Here is a 16,268-nt window from a genome sequence, read left to right as displayed (position 1 = left end):
GAGGTCACAGGTGCCCTTTTGACAGCTGCAGTGCCAGCCAAGTAACTTCAGTGCAAGAGTTGCATTGAAGTTATACACCTCTTTTCCTAAACCACATACATAAGAGTTACTATCCTGGTGGCAGCTCTAAATGTCCAATATAAGACATACCTGAGTTTAAGCAATCCTGCTCTAGTATCTCTCATAGTTATGTCAAATTGGAATATACTAATGTCAGCCCTGTAAGCCCAGCTCAGCCACAAAGAGTCTACGTATATTCTCCCTAGACTGGCTGTCTTGCTTCACCCAGGGTAACCTCTCTTTTGATCCTTTGTGAGGTCAGGTAACCCCTCTCTCCAGCAAGACATCCCATCAGCAGGATCTGTCTGGGAAATGGGAACCAAAGGGCATTCCCTACACAGAAGGACTAGTCTCACACCAGGGTGCTGATGCTGTGGACAAGTGGAGGGGGTGGGGTAAGTGTAGACAGAGGGAGCTTAGCATGCTTGGAGGGTTACACTATCTTGTTTTTTTCTTTCCTTCCTCTCGCTTCCACTCCCTTTAGCACAAATGCTTTGGGTACCACTTGTGTCAAGAACAGGAATTGGATACCTTAAAGCAGGCTTGCTTAAGTCCAATCATCTGTGGACTTTTGCCTATAAAGAAATGTGTTTCTCGCTCCTCCTTTGATTCACTTATAGACTTCAAGACTTAAATAAGAATCAATTTGGACCTCTTTTCGGAGACTTGATCTTTCGAAAGCCCTCATCCACTGAGGGGAATAAGGAGCAGTCCAAGGCAGAGGCAAGCACAGCTCCCTAACCACTCCCAGGGCTCGTTGGGGTTGACTCTTGCTTAGGACAGGACCAGGACATGCCACTCTGCACCAAACCTCCCTAGACTGGAGAGCAGAACCTGAATGGACTCATTGGGCCTCATTACAAGTTAGCCGGTCCGGATTTAACGGTGCCAGTAAAACCGTACCGGCACCGTTTTCCAGACCGGCTAGCAGCGAGTTCTGTGGCTGTGTGGTGTTAAACTCGCCAGGTCTGACTTGGCGGGCGTAACACCACACGCCTCAGACGGACGCGCTAACACCGGCACCATTACCACATGGGGCCGGTGTTTCCACTTCCCCATTCCCGTGGAGTCCTATAGGACTCCACGGGAATGGGGATTTACAGAATGCCGGCTCCGGAATTACTGTATCGCTGGGGCTGTAATGCCCCAGTAATTCTGGCAAGTCCAGAGCCGGTAAATCCCTACGGGTCCAGCGGCAGCCTGCCGGTTTTACCGGCACGGCTACTGCGGACTCATAATGAGGGCCATTGTGTCCTATAGCCCCCTACAGTGGGTCTCTCAGCATGTGGAGGACCAGATCACCCAAAGCTCTCTGTTCTACCACATCAGACCGGTTGAAACACATCCAAACTGCGTTCACCGCACTCGAAACAGAAGGACTGGGTGCTGCTGATTTTCGCACTCCACCAAACTTTGAACTACTGCTGCATGACACCTGATGAACCGGCTTGCTGCTGCAGAGAAGCACAACACCTGTTTGGCTCAAACAACCTGCTCGCTCCTGCAGGCCAAACTCAAACTGCTGCCTCTTCGAACCCTGCATCAAAGCACCTGCGTCACTGCATCAAATCGACAGACTTTGGGCCTGCCTCCAAACTCGGGTCCGGGTTCCCTGAATGGGGAATTACCGGGCCATTCCGACCTAGGAGGGCCCGGTATTTCCCCATTCAGGGAACCCGGACCCGGACCATCCCCATTCCCATTTGAGCCCCCATAGGGCTCAATGGGAATGGGGATGATGCTAACAACGGGCCCGTTAATAACGGGTCCAATGTTAGCATTCTGGTCCCCTCGCGGGACCCGCAAAGGACGTCTGGTCTGACCAGACGTCCAGAGCGGGTCCCGTGAGGGAACCTCGTAATAGGGCGGAATGGGTTTAACGGCGCTGGCACCTTTACCAGCACCGTTAAACCCATTCCGTCAGGGTCATAATGAGGCCCCTTGTCTCGGACCGGTGGAGCATCGCAACCGGTCCGACCCTGGTGGCCCATTCAAAATTCATGACCCAAACAACACACCCGAACCGCACTGAGCTTCTGATTCGAAACAACTAGAGGCCAGCTCACCGCTTGAACCAGCACGTTTAGCTGCACCAGAACCTGGTTCAACCAGCACAGCAGCACAGCTCGAAACCTGCTTTCCATCCATTATTGGACTCATACCTGCTGTCTTGGTCCATCTGTGAGCCCTAGGGACCGGTTAGGACATTTTTCTCAGTTTTCACCACAGACACCTCCTTTTAAATTTGTAGTTACTTATTGCCTTTCACACCCGGTTCATTACCTAGAGTGCTGTATGTCTCTATATTTTGCATATTCTGTGTTCTCTCCAGACAGGTGGGTTTTTATATAGTGTTTTTAATAGTTATTTGTGTATTGGTGTCTTTAATTAAAGTGTATATATGTTAATAGAACATTGGACATCCCCTTATTATGGACTGGTGTATTTTGCTGTTTGGGCTGTTTGTGCTGCTACTGAATCAGATTCACATCCCTTCTGAGAGTACTGCCTTCCCTCAGCCCATATTACCAAAAAAAGGTGAAGGAGGTATATCTCTGATCTGTGCCTGTTTTATCGTTAGGATTCGGATAACTGTTAAATTGTAGAAGTGTGGGCGACGAGCAGGCAGTTTAGCCACTACTCATATTCTACTCCTGCATAGCAGAAGTCATTTCGTCACACTTGTGGCAGCGTTTGGGATTTGAGACAGACTGTGCAAAACATCTTAGTCATCCAAAATAAAGGCTTGTGCAGCTAACGTTAGGAACAATAACAGGCATTTTTTCTACCATGGAGTTTGACATGCATACTACAGCAAGCTTGAAAGCTGGCCAACTGCGTGAGCTATGTCAACAGAGGGGATTCCATCATGGCAGTAAGGCTAATAAGGCCAAACTGTTGGAAAGCCTCCATACATTTGAGGATGCCAAGGGGGTGGAATCGTCCCAGGGGCCAGTGGCAGAGGACAGCGTTGAAGAATGCAGTTCTCCCCACAGCCCACAACAGTGCAAGGAGTGTAGCCTCTTACAGGTCCCAGGGTTCTGTCTGGTCTTAGGCTTCTGCTAGGTTACATGTTACAGCCCCTTAGTGAATAGGAAGATGGCCTTAGAAGAACAGGATCAGAAACAGAAACTAACCGATTTTATAAAGTTGTGCAAGCTTGCGCTGGAAGAGCAGAAGGAGGAGGGCAAACACACTTCCAGTGGTTGCTCCCAAGGAAAGTCTAGGTGCCACCGCCCCAAGTACCCAGTCCATCCTATTAGAAGGGAAAATATATTTTCAATTGGTTCGAAAAACTGGAGATAGCTTTCTGCTTCCAGGAGGTAGAAGAGGAGTTGTGGGGTGATGCCCTTATGATTATCTACCGACGGTTGGTACTGATGTGATAATTTAGTTGACTCCTGAGGAAAGGAACATTTATATGAAATAAAGGTTGCCGTACTCAGGAAGTTCTGCAAGACCCCAGAACTATAGCCCAAGAACTGTAGAGAACACGCCAAAAAGGGGAGTCACATACTTCAGGCATTTGCACATCAGTACTTGAAATATTTGAATGGATCGGTCACAGGTAGGGACGTTGCACTTTTGATGGCATGTTTAATTTGATTGCAGGCAATAATATCCTTAAAAACTATGAAATGGAGTTACATCAGCATTTAGTGGCCAAAACTATCACAGACCCTAGGGAGATTGCAAATTGGCCGGCAGTTATCGAAGTACTCAAGTCCAGAAAGAGTCTCTAGTGACAACATCCAGAGCAGATGATGATAAAAGTAAACCAAAGCAGGACAAAGGTATGCACCCTCCTACTAAGAAACGTCCCCAAAAATGTGACGGTACGCTTCAGTCACCTATGTCATCTGCTCCCACAAAAAGGAAGAGTGAGGGGACCCCTAGCATTGGGGCACACACGTTCGCAGTACAACAAGACTGCCTTTTATGTGGAGACCAGAGTTATAAGAAGGGAGATCCTGCCAGCAGGGGTAGACTGAAGACGGCTGTAGTTAGTGCTGCCCGTATGGAGGAGGAAGAGATATCCAGTGTGTGCGTCATAGATGATGAATTCGCACTAGGCCAGTGGCTGGCCAATTGTATCCTTGTGTCTCTGAGTGGGAAAATGAATGGGCCACCAACATGGACCCCAGTTCCTACTAACCTGCTAATAAAGAGATGTCAGAAGTACGATTATTCTCGACACCACAATAATTGTGAGAGATATGACACTCGCTACTTAAGAAGAGAACAGAACGATGTCACAATTGAAAACAGCCATCAGGACTAGCAAGATTTATAACAATCAGCGACCCTGAGTAATCTGGAGTTAACCTTGGCATCATGGAACACAAGAGGCCATGGGCACCTATTTCTTCAGGAGCAAGCGGAAATTGTGAAGAGTCCAATAATATGCCTCCAAGAAACATGGCTCTTAGCTCCACCGACCTGTGAGGGTTTCTTAGTACACATGAATCCTCCCTTGCACCAGAATAAAGGAAGACCATCCTCGGGCCTCCTGACGATGGTAAAAATAGATTCTGTCTGGATGACATTCAAATCAATACATTGGAATCCATTGATCCAATACACAATTGTACAAAAGCAAGACAACCAGAAGCCTTTGTTACAGCAAACGAGGGATACCGTCTGGTTGGGAGTTTTTAATTTATATTGGAATCCATTAGCCATTAATGAGACAACATTTCTGGATGTTATACTTACTGAAATTGACACAGTTACAGTGCAATACAGCTACATCCATATCATCCTTTGTGGCAATTTGCATATTCACATCTTTGACAATATAGGCAAACTGTGAAAAGAAGCAGAATTTACCACAAGAGCGAAAATTTGGCTTAAAGAAATGTAACTAAGAAAACTGATCCGAGTTGGCAATTCTCAAAATGAGGACAACCAAATTATTCCAAACTGGACACGCGGTTCCTCGAAGGCCATTATAGACTATAATTATGTCTCCCCAGACATTCTGGGAGCAATACAAAAGACAGATACTATTAAAACTATGAGGAGCAACCATCACATATTGACCATGACCTGTGCAGAAAAGGGAATCATCCGGGAAAAACACATTTTACCGGCAACGGAACTTACAGTGCAGCATTCCAAGTTACGAATAACACCAATACAATTAAACCACTTATCATCGAAATATCAGCAAACTGAAAAAGAAGGTCTGGAAAAGCTAAACTATGAATGGTTTTCAACCCTTTTCAACAAACATCTAAACATCCTAAAAAACAAGCAGAATCATAATCATTATTTTAATCTCCAAATCAAAGAAAAGAAAATTGAATTACGTAAACTCTGTAGAGAATTATAGAGGATAAATTCAGAAGAGTATCGAACGTTAATTAAAGCAGCAAAACAGAGATACATAAAATGGTCTAAAGCATACAGAAGCACTTTGAACCAGCTAGATGCGGAAAAAATGATGGCTTCCTTGAAGAACAGAAATACGAGTGAACTATGTTCTCTCTTGAACCCAGTGTACATGAGCCAACATCGTCTCATACAAAATGTTACAGAAGAAAAATGGAGAGACCATTTCTCACACCTATATAGTAAAAGAGAAGGCTCATCTGCCGATGTCCCGCACAAACAAGAGAAATGGACAGCGAATAGGACAAAAGACAACATTTTAAAAATCATTGACCAATTGAACAGCTCACTGGCTCCTGGTCTAGACGGATTATCGAACAACATCATTAAGCAAACACCTGATATATGATCTGACATTATGATCCAAATTCTCAACTTAATTAACCAACAAAATCAAATTCCATCCATCTGGAAATTGGTGATGCTGATCCCCATATTTAAGTAAGGGGATAAAGACAATCCAATGAATTATAGACCAATAGCCCTGCTTGACCCCTTAGCAAAAATCTTTGGGACAATATTGTTAACGGATCTATGTGCATAGGCGACAAAAACAAAGCGATTTGCCATAAGACAAACGGGTTTTGTTCGGAAAGTGGGGACAAATATGAATTTGTTCCTACTTAACCTTGTTAAACAAGAAGCCATGACAAATAAGACAGCAGTATGGCAACATTCGTCGATCTCCATTTGGCCTTCGACACAGTCAACCGTCAACAACTTTGGACTAAATAAAAAAATATTGAACTGTCCGCCGTACATCCTCGAGCCAATCAAACTTATTGTACTCGAACACAAAGATCCGGGTCAGGCTAACAAAAGAAGGTGTCCAAACCGCCTTTATTGAGACATGGAATGGCCTTAAACAAGGTTGTACGCTTGCTGCAACTCTTTTCAATCTGTTCACCGTGGACATCGAACAAGAGATGAGATCAGTCATAACAAATCCTCCAAGAATCAATTCTACTCCACTGCCATTGATGACATATGCAGACGATATTGTTTTACTCGATCAAACCCCAAGAGGCCTCCAACATAGCCTCGATCTGATGGGCGACTACATGGATAACAAAGAGTTAAAAATGAATTCCGGCAAAACGAAAATCATGTTGATGACAAAACGGCCTCCAAAAGTCAAGATTCCATCACTACACATAAAGGGCATTCCTTTAAATGTAGTCACGACTTTCAAATACTTAGGTATTTTGATAAACCAAACGCTGGATGAAAGTGAATGATCAGCACAACTCCAAAGAAAAATCCAATCATTGGCCCAACAAGGCTCTGCTTTACATGGAAAATATGGAAAATTTTCATATAGACCCACTGTAACATTTTATAGAAACAAAGTGATTCTATGTATAGTCTATGGAAGTGAAACCCTAATAAATCTTCCCCTGACAATCTGACCAAAAATCAAGGCAGTGTTTTGGAGGAAAACTATGAGATTACTGTCGTCTTTCCCAGTCTAAAGAATTTGCTATGAAACTGCCACGCAATCACTAGCCTCAATTGAAACTTGGAAAAAACTTGACCTCTACCGCAAAGTCATGAGCAAAGACAAGATTCCAGCAATTGAAATCTTGAGAACAAGACCTAATACTATTTGTTGTAAAGCACTGACAGAATGGAAGGCTCAGGTGATCAAAACTATGGAAAAAGAAGAAATCACAGCAGAAATGCTAATACAATGACCACAAGAAACAAAACGCAAAGTGATGCGGAACGACTGGTTGGTGACAATGAAGGTCAGAACCACATATCATGAGAATGTAACATGTGAATTGGAGGTTAGAGCAGTGAACCAACTGCCCTCTTACTTGAAGATCTTCCCAGACAATACTATCAGGACATTATTTATGAAAATAAGGCTGAATATCTTTCCTACAAGATCAAGATTAGTACGAACGAAACAACTGGATTCATCACTGCACTTTTGCAAAAATGAGAAAACCACTGAGACAGTCCAGCATATAATCATGGAATGCCCTCAACTACAACAAGAGAGAACTCGGTGTAGGAATTACTTTAAAATCAGTAACTTTCCAATTGATGCAGACTCAAGACGGGCACAGATACTTTTACGACAAGATAAAAGAGTCGTCTACATTGTTATACATTTCTGGCTGAAGATAATGAAACTGGAAAAGGAAGAACTTCTGACGCAGGAAACATAATAACCATCAATGTCTATGATCAATAACCAATAACTTATATCAATAAGTACTAGGAAAAAGTATAACTAAAACCAAAACTCTATAAAATGTCATGACAAAAGGAATTATGCAATGAATTTCTTAAAAAATGAAAACTTTATATGTAAACTATAACATTTTAAATAAAAAATAAAAAAATAATAAAAATAAAGATATTCTTGGATCATGTATTTATAAATGGGAACAGAGTCCCAGCACTTGGTGACACCGCTGCGAGCATTACTGCTGCCTGGTGGTGGGTGCAAGAGGACTATATCATCCATGGTCCTGACAAACTAGTTTAGGGGTTTGATGGCCTTACCCAATGCCCATTGGCTATCATGGAGTTCATTTGGAAATGTCAAGGACGCATTTCTGGTGGACAGTCTGCTAGGGAATGAGCTGCCAGACTAATTAATACTTGCCACGACCACTAGATGTAGGGCCAGGGAAGCGGGTCTTACGGGCATTGGCCCTGGAGCGCTACCAGCTGTAAAAGGTGAAAGGCCGGCACTGCCATTACTGCCCAGTCCAGATCCTGAGTCCACAGAGGCGCCTATTGTGCTGCAATGGGTCTAGTGGCCACTATGGTGCCTACTGTGATGGCACCAAACTCAGTGATCTCAGGCTTTCCTACAGGCGTGGAATCATAACCTGGGATGGAGAACACAGTGGTTTCAGACCTCAAGGGCTGACCAGAAAGGAGCGACTTGCCCTCAGCTGAAGGTCCCAATCAGGCAGACTTTTGCCAAGCACAGAGCGACTGCCCACTGTGGCAGATCAGCATGAACAGGCAAGGAAACAGGCTCTGGGGGAAACTCCTGGGATGTTCAGGTTGTATGTACTAAGAGAATGGTCTCCTGTACAGTGACCCCAGGATTTCTGAGGTAGGGGGCAACCGGATGTTGGATGTGCCCCTATGCCACAGACGATTCTACTGGACTTGACTCACGACATTCCTTAGGTGGGCAATTTAGGAATGACCAAGACAGCTGGCAGCACTGTTGCCCTTTACCCCTGTTTCATTACCCGAATTGCTGCATATTTCTATCTTTTGCATATTCTGTGTTCTCTCTACAGGGGTGGGTTTCTATATAGTGTTTTTAATAGTTATATGTACATTGGCATGTTTAATTAAAATATATATATTTTAATAGAGCCTTGATTTGACATCCGTTTATTCTGGAGTGTTGTTTAGTTTATTACTTAGTTTAGTTTAGTTTATTACTTGTATTGCGCACCAAACCCACAGGTAGTCGGGCGCATCACATAAGTTTACTCACAGCTTAGTTGTACATGGAAAGATATTACAGTAACAAAGTTGTTATATGCAGTCAAAAGCATAATTATAGTTAACACTTTTACAGTTCTTTACAATTTACATGATAATAGCGCAGGGAAAATATATACAGTATATACAAAATGAATTTATGCAAAATCTTTACGAGCGGCATACCGAGTGAGGTCCGAAGTAGAGGAGGGTAAGTTCTAGGTGAAGAGGGAAAACGCCAGAATCACACTTAGCCATCAGAATCTTTGAACATTTTTCTAAGGCTGTGGCGAAATTTTGTGTAGGATGGTTCTAGTCTGAGTGGGGTAAGGGAGTGAATTCCATAGTTGGGTAGCCTTGACCTGGAAGCTGTTACCTCCCACTCTGGCCAGTTTGAATCTAGGGGTCAGGAGGCAGTTAGTGTTTGAATGTCTGGTTAGTCTTGTCTTGGGTTTAGTAGTGATTCTGTCCATAAGATAGCGAGGGGCTGCTTTATTAACGCATTTATGAGTAAGGGAGGCGACTTTAAGTTTTATTTTGTCAATTGTAGACAGCCAGTTGTAAGCTCTTCTGGTGTCCGAAATATGGTCTCTCCTGGCAATTCCAAGCGCAGCTCTAAGAGCGTTGTTTTGCAGGAGTTGGATTTTCTTAGTGGTTTGCTTGCTCGCCCCAATGTACATGGCATTGCAGTAGTCAAGTCTTGATAGTATAAGAGCTCTAGCAAGGGTGATACAGCTGTCATTGGAAAGGAAGGCTCTGCCAGCTCTGATTAATTTACAGGTATAGGCTGTGGCCGAGGACAACGTGTTTACCTGTTTGTTAAACGTTAAGGCAGAATCCAGGTAAAATCCTAATGTTTTTACTTCCTTAGCAGTTGTAATAATGTTATTGTCGACGCTAAAGGCAGAATAATTTGGGCTTAGTTTCTTTAACGATAATTGTGTACCCAGGATGATGATCTCTGTCTTGTCATCATTCAGGCATAGTCCATGGGAGGCCATCCATGCCTGGATGATGAGGTAAACCTTATTTACCAAGGCCAAATCCTTTTCATAATCACCAGTAATTGGTAGGAGGATCTGCGTATCATCTGCATAGTTAGTGTAGGTGATACCCAGATGATCCAAATCATCGAAAAGGGGCTTAGTAAAGATATTATATAAGGTAGGCGAGACACATGAACCCTGGGGAACACCGCACGTGATAGGGATAGGGTCGGCTGAAGCAATGGGAGAGAATACTCTCATGGTACGATCACTGAGGAAGGATTGTATCCAGGCAATAGCTTCTGGGGAGAAGTGTGCTGCCGAGTCCAAGTGGCTGCATAGGACCTGGTGATCGACCAGGTCGAAGGCGGCCGATAGATCCAGGAGCAAGAGGAGAGCTAGGTCGCCCCTGTCCCTAAGGGTCATCAATCTGGGCCTTCAAGTCAATTCATGCAGTTTCAGTCCCGTGTTGGGGCCTGAAGCCTGATTGTCTAGAACCCAGCAGATGATTGGATTCCAAGTGTTTTTGAATTTGTAGATAGGCTATTTTGTCAATGATTTTCAGGAGGAATGGTACTGTGGTAATAGGTCGGTAGTTCGTGGGAATTAGAGGGTCTAAAGTTTGTTTCTTTAGTAAGGGGAGCACCCAGGATTCCTTGAGGTTAGTGGGGATGCGGTTGGTCCTAAATGATGAGTTGATCAATTTAGTGATGAAAGGTGACAGTTCTCTGGCTGCATCCTTTATGAGTTGGGCAGGGCATTGGTCACCATGGCAATTAGAGGGTTTGAGTGAGAGTATTGTCTTTTCTGTTTCGAGAATAGTAACTTTTGAGAAGTTTAATCGTGTTAGTGTGTCAGACATAGTGGGAGGGGTTATAGTAGTATTGTTGGGCGAGTTAGTTAATAGTGATGCTTTTTTGTTCTTAATTTTTGTTTGGAGGGAAGCAACTTTACCTATCAATGCTTGTTGGATATTCGAGCACCAAGGTTTGTCCTTAATGCAGTTGTCAGGTACGGGGATGGGTGCTTCAAGTTCTTTGAGGATAACAAAGAGTTTCTTAGTACTGGAGTTAGCTTGGGCTATTCTTGAATTGTAGGATTCACGTTTGGCTAGGAGAATTTCTTTTTTGTAGAGGGCAGAGATAGTGCACAGATTAGTTTTATTTTCTTCAGAAGGGTGAGATTTCCATAGTAATTGGCATGATCTTTTTTTAGCACGTAATGTTTTTAGATGGGGTGTGAACCAGGAGTTGAGGTGCGCCTTAGGTTTGCTTTTTCTGAGTTTGAGTGGCGCAATAGTATCCAGGGAGGTGGTCATAGTATTGTTGAATACTTTGATCAGGGCATCTGGTCCCAGGTTTTCTGGGAGGGCATTGAGGGTGGGTAAAATAAGGGGGAGTAGTTTATCGCAAGTGATGTTTTTTTTGTTGCGAGTAGGGACTGGGGGAGCTAGTAGAGCGGGCGGGGCAATAGTTTTCTCAGTGTTGAGGGTGAAGGTTATAAGATGGTGGTCTGACCATAACACAGGTGAATTGGAAGAGATGGTTGCATTACAGTTATGGTCCGCTATCCAATCCAGAGTTCTTCCTTTTGAGTGTGTAGGGTCCAATACTTTTTGGGTGAGACCTTGTTCTGTGAGGATATTGGCCACAGTGGATGCATGTGCGTCTTTTGGGTCATTATATCCTAAGTTAAAGTCTCCTAATAGAATGACTTGGGAAGAGATTTTTAAATTGTTTGATATGATATTAGATAAGTCATCTTCGAAGGTACCAATGGAATTTGGTGGCCTGTATATTAGGTGGATTGTAAGAGTTTGGGTGCAATTTAGGTTAAGTTTGGCTGATAGGTTCTCGCAAGAATTGGTATCTAGGTGTGGTATAAGTCTGATTGGAAGGTTATCTTTTACAATGAGTGCAATTCCTCCACCTCGAGCCTCAGTTCTGTCTGATCTGAGGATAGTGTAGCCTTTAGGGATAGCTAGTGATAGTGCTGGGCCTGCAGCGGCGTGCAACCAGGATTCAGTGACTGCTAATAGGTCTAGTTGTTCTAACTGTATGATCTCCGATATCTCAATGGCATGTGCTACCAAGGATCTAGCATTTATTAGAGCTCCTTTAAGAGTATGGCAAGGTAGGCCATGGTTGTACTTCGTTGTTTGGGTTGTTACTGTATAACACTGACACCCCTTCTTAGAGTGTAGCCTCATCTCTGCCCAAGTTATCACAAAAGACGAAGATGGAATATCTCATAGCTGTGACCGTTTTACCTTTATGATTGGGATCACTGTTGGCTTGTAGAAGTGTGGGGGCTGAGTAGGTGGTTTAACCACTACTCCTACTTGTACTCCTGCAGAGGGGTAGTCATTTCTTCACAACTCCCCTTCTCCACCAGTTTAGGAGCACCAATTCAGCCCAGGTCTGAAAGAGCTCTCTACTGCCCTGGTTCCCCTCTGTAATAAATTGCCCGTCTCTTCCTTCTGGTCTTCTCCCTACCGTGGTTGTCTATCCTCCCTCTCCTCTCTATCTCGCCCTCTCTCTTTCTCTTTTCCCTGTCTTTTGTATCTCTTCTATTCCTTCACTGATAAATCTACCCCTCCTAATCCTTCACTCTCTTTAGATATTCCACCTCCTCTCTCTGTTTTGTTGCCCCCTCATCCCCTCAAATTACTCTTTTCCTGAAATGCCTCCTCTTTTCTTCTCTTTATCTGGTTTTCTCCTCTCCCGATATTCCACCTCTGTCTCTACAACCTCTCTTCTGCTCCTGTTATTTTTATGTCCCAGCCTCACCATGTAGATGAGCAATTGTCAGAAGATCTAGATCTTGGTGTAAAAAGATTCACTTGAAACTTACATTTTAAGGAGAGTACTTTCTCTCTCTCTCTGTTTGTCTCTCTCTAGCTCTCTCAGCCACAGATTTGTGTAACCTATTCTACTAAAATGCCCACCAGGTTCCGTATCATGATGATCTGATAACAAAAAGGCATTTGGTGTGCCAATCATCATTGCTGTTGCCAAGCTTTCTGCTAAAGGCAGAGGATGGCTTGAATAAGGAAGCCATACTAAACAAATGGAAGCTATTATTTAAATCAGGAATAGGGAAAAAAGTAACGCTGCTGATAAACAAAGGGTAAAGAAGGAGCTGTCTTCAGTTATGACAAAAAAGGCGGAGTGAAGAGCTCAGGAGTTCTGGGATCCTTTTCTGGCGAGTGGAAAATAGAAAAGAGGGAATGGGCAAGAGGGCTCATGAAATTAAAGCGGACATCACTCAATTCCTATGCAATCTTTGCATTTACAGTTTTGATAACTTGATTGAACATATTTTGTTAACGTTTTAGGATTCTGCTGGACCCACAGGAATAAAGTGTGTTATCATGGATTAGTAGCCCCTTCACCTATCTTAATTATCCCATTTCAACTATCTTCATTATGCACCACCCTTGGAGTCCCATCCGGCACCTACCCATTGCCTGCACTAGCCCAGAATCATGTACACCCCAGATCTACTTTCAACAACCTCTAGCCTGGGAAATCCAACACAGCCTCCTACTTTAAGCACCCTTACTTTTTTACTATCTGACCCTCTGCATTACTAAAGTGAATGCCAATCCTAAATAAACTGGCCTTTCTGCTCCAGACTGTGCCGTTCCAAAGGTTAGAGTTTAAGTATGCGTAGTTGTACTGCAGTACTGACCCACTTTCTATTGAGTTGTGTGGTTGAAAATTGGAATCATACAACGACATTTTATGATTTTTTAATTTTTTTGTACTGATATGTTCTTGGTTTTTTGTATTTTATGTGTTTGTATGCCTAGCTTTTTACGGCTGAATGCCAAAATAAAGTGAATCCAATCAGGAAATACCTTAGTTATGGACACTGCACCAACCTTCGGCTGATCACAGAACCCCAAAATCAGTATATAATGTTAGTGTTCTTGTCCTCCATCCACACCTACATTGCAAGATAGAGTGCTTGAGGCAAGTCCTTCAGCACTCCCTACCTCAGATCCCCATCTGGGAACTCCAAACCCACCTTGAGCACTCGGCGTCCCTGGATGCCAAGCCGGTCCTGGTTGATCTGGATAATCAGGCGGTTCTGCAGAATCTCACGCTCCTCCATCGAGATGGTCCGCAGGTCATTAGACATAAGGAGGGGAGCAGCTAGTATGGCCCAGAGAGCCATCTGAGTCCGAGCCTGCTCTAGACTGAGACCAAAGTTGCCAATAACCAGCTGCAGGGGAGAGAGAGAGACAAGAGCGGAGAGAAAAATGGAGAAGGAAAGGTTACTGACATATAGAGAACAGTTATTTGCCAGTAACAATTAAGTAGTTCTCCACTGAAGGTTTGCTAACCAACTTCATAAGTTCTTGCTGGATTTCTCACCATCAGGTAAACTCAGCAGTTCCATCATTTGAAAATGATAGTTTTAGGATCACTACTTTTCAAATCTGGACAGAATACCCTTGCTGAATAATGAACCAGACTTTCGGTGGTAACTGCAATACTCTTAGTCGTTCAGCCTACCTTACAATTACAGTACACGAAAGACCATATGCAAATCAGACTTATTTCTGCCACAAATGGAGGGAGTACAATCCCAGCTGCTAGGTCACATTACTTTTGCACAAGAACACAAGCAAGACCAGACATGCTTTGGCCTCAACAAATTTCTTCAGTGAGTTGTGGCTTGTGTCTCTGGGTACAGCAAGCTGTGGCCCACGTCTGTGCATACCCATCCGACCTCTGGTGATTTGATTACTGCAAAACTGAGGAATTATTCATTCAAAACCTTCTATATATCCATCAGTCTTCATTTTTGCATGGCTCTTTTTGTTTATATTTGTCCCAACACCTGTGGACCAATGATCACACTGGGGGCAGCAAATATTCTTACAAGAGAAGTAATATCTCACAATCAGGATCCTTTTGACCTTCCTCTCACAGGTCTGTCAGGGGCAGTGAGAAACATTGAGAGAAGACAGAAAAGAGCAAACACTCCCTTCTCCCACTCCATTTACAGCTGCATATCCTAATATTATCAGCTCGACTGCCCCTACACTCTGTCACGATCTGTACTCACTAGCAGGTAAATATCTATGAAAGTGATGGATGATGAGGTTGCCTTACACCTTCATGGTAATCTGGAGCTCCTTGACTCGCTGTCTTGTGTGCCCTCCACCTTCAATTTCTGATGAGGCTTGCAGCAGTCACTAGTTGTATCTAAGGACCTCTCAGAAGGCCATCTTACTGAGACTTCCTTTCCTTGGCAAGATACTTTTTGGACCAAGGAACAGTATAATTGTTAAACAAGAAGCAGAAGAAACTCAGCTGTCCCTACCCTGAGACACAAATGCACAGGGAGGTTGTGAGAAGCCTGAGGATACTCTCACTCCTACTACCCTTGTATCATCTACGCAGATGGCCAGGGAAAGGCTTTCGCTTTTGGATCTTGACCCTGTGGGTGGACAAGTGAGGGAGGATCACCTGGGTGGAGGGTCCTTGGGGATTGGGAGTGGGGTACCTTTAAGCGAGACATGGTATCCCCATTATCCTAGTGACAACCAGTCTAACCCTCCAGACCTTTAATGTGTTACTGTAGATCAGCTCCCCTTTGTTCCACTCTTGGGGTAGCTGACAGTACTGATACGAGGAAGAAACAACCGAGTGTAATGAACACCACACACTATCCCCACTCTAGTACTGAGAGGAGGAATAAGCAACTGAGAGCAATGAACACCACTCACTCTGACCACTTTGGTACTGTGATGAAGAAGATGCCTGCAAGGTATGGAGGTCAGGCATGTCCTTTTAATCAGAGCCAGGCAAAATTGAAAAACGGAATACACCTGCAGCCTACTGAAGAACCACATGTATATAAAGGGAGAAGCTGTGAAGTGGAGAGAGAGAGAGGGACCTGGGGGACTGGGGCAGAGACCACCAAGAATCCTCAGAAGACTGGAGGCAGCCGCGGTGGGAGCCTGTTATGCAGATGGGAAGCTGGCCGATATCCCCAAGTTGAGGGGAGTCTACCCAGTGAGATAGGCACAAACGGAGCTGCAACGAGGCCAAAGCCAAGAGGACATTGCGTCCAGCCTCACCAAGCCACTGAAGGTGTCTGCACCTGCCGAGCTACAGTCCCAGAGTGAGCGGGGCTTGTGGAACGCAAAGTAGCAACAAGAGCATCAACAGTCGGAGTAAGACACTGACAAACCAGTGAGTGCTGGGGAAGTTACCCAGAGACCAGGTTGCCCCCGGGCGGGCTATGGAAAAAAGGCAAGTGGCGCAAGAAACGACTAATTTGCTAATATTGAACAACAAACTGAAGGAAAGCACCAATCTGCTAATATTGAATAATGGACTGAAG

At 44.1% G+C, this 16,268-nt stretch overlaps 1 protein-coding gene across 2 annotated transcripts in view; it reads right to left on the bottom strand.

Moving 5' to 3' along the window:
* NAGA (alpha-N-acetylgalactosaminidase) overlaps window positions 1-16,268 on the bottom strand; it is a 2,142,885-nt gene that overhangs the window by 236,582 nt on the left and 1,890,035 nt on the right. For both annotated transcript variants that reach the window (XM_069654391.1, XM_069654390.1), the window contains exon 7: window positions 13,938-14,135. In XM_069654391.1, coding sequence (XP_069510492.1) covers window positions 13,938-14,135 — 198 coding nt within the window. The remainder of the gene's footprint in view (window positions 1-13,937; window positions 14,136-16,268) is intronic.

This window comes from Ambystoma mexicanum, chromosome 3q (genome assembly GCF_040938575.1).
Source record: "Ambystoma mexicanum isolate Mex_15411 chromosome 3q, UKY_AmexF1_1, whole genome shotgun sequence".
Taxonomy (NCBI): domain Eukaryota; kingdom Metazoa; phylum Chordata; class Amphibia; order Caudata; family Ambystomatidae; genus Ambystoma; species Ambystoma mexicanum.
Note: the sequence above shows the minus strand (reverse complement) of the source record. Positions and strands in the feature narration are given on the sequence as shown.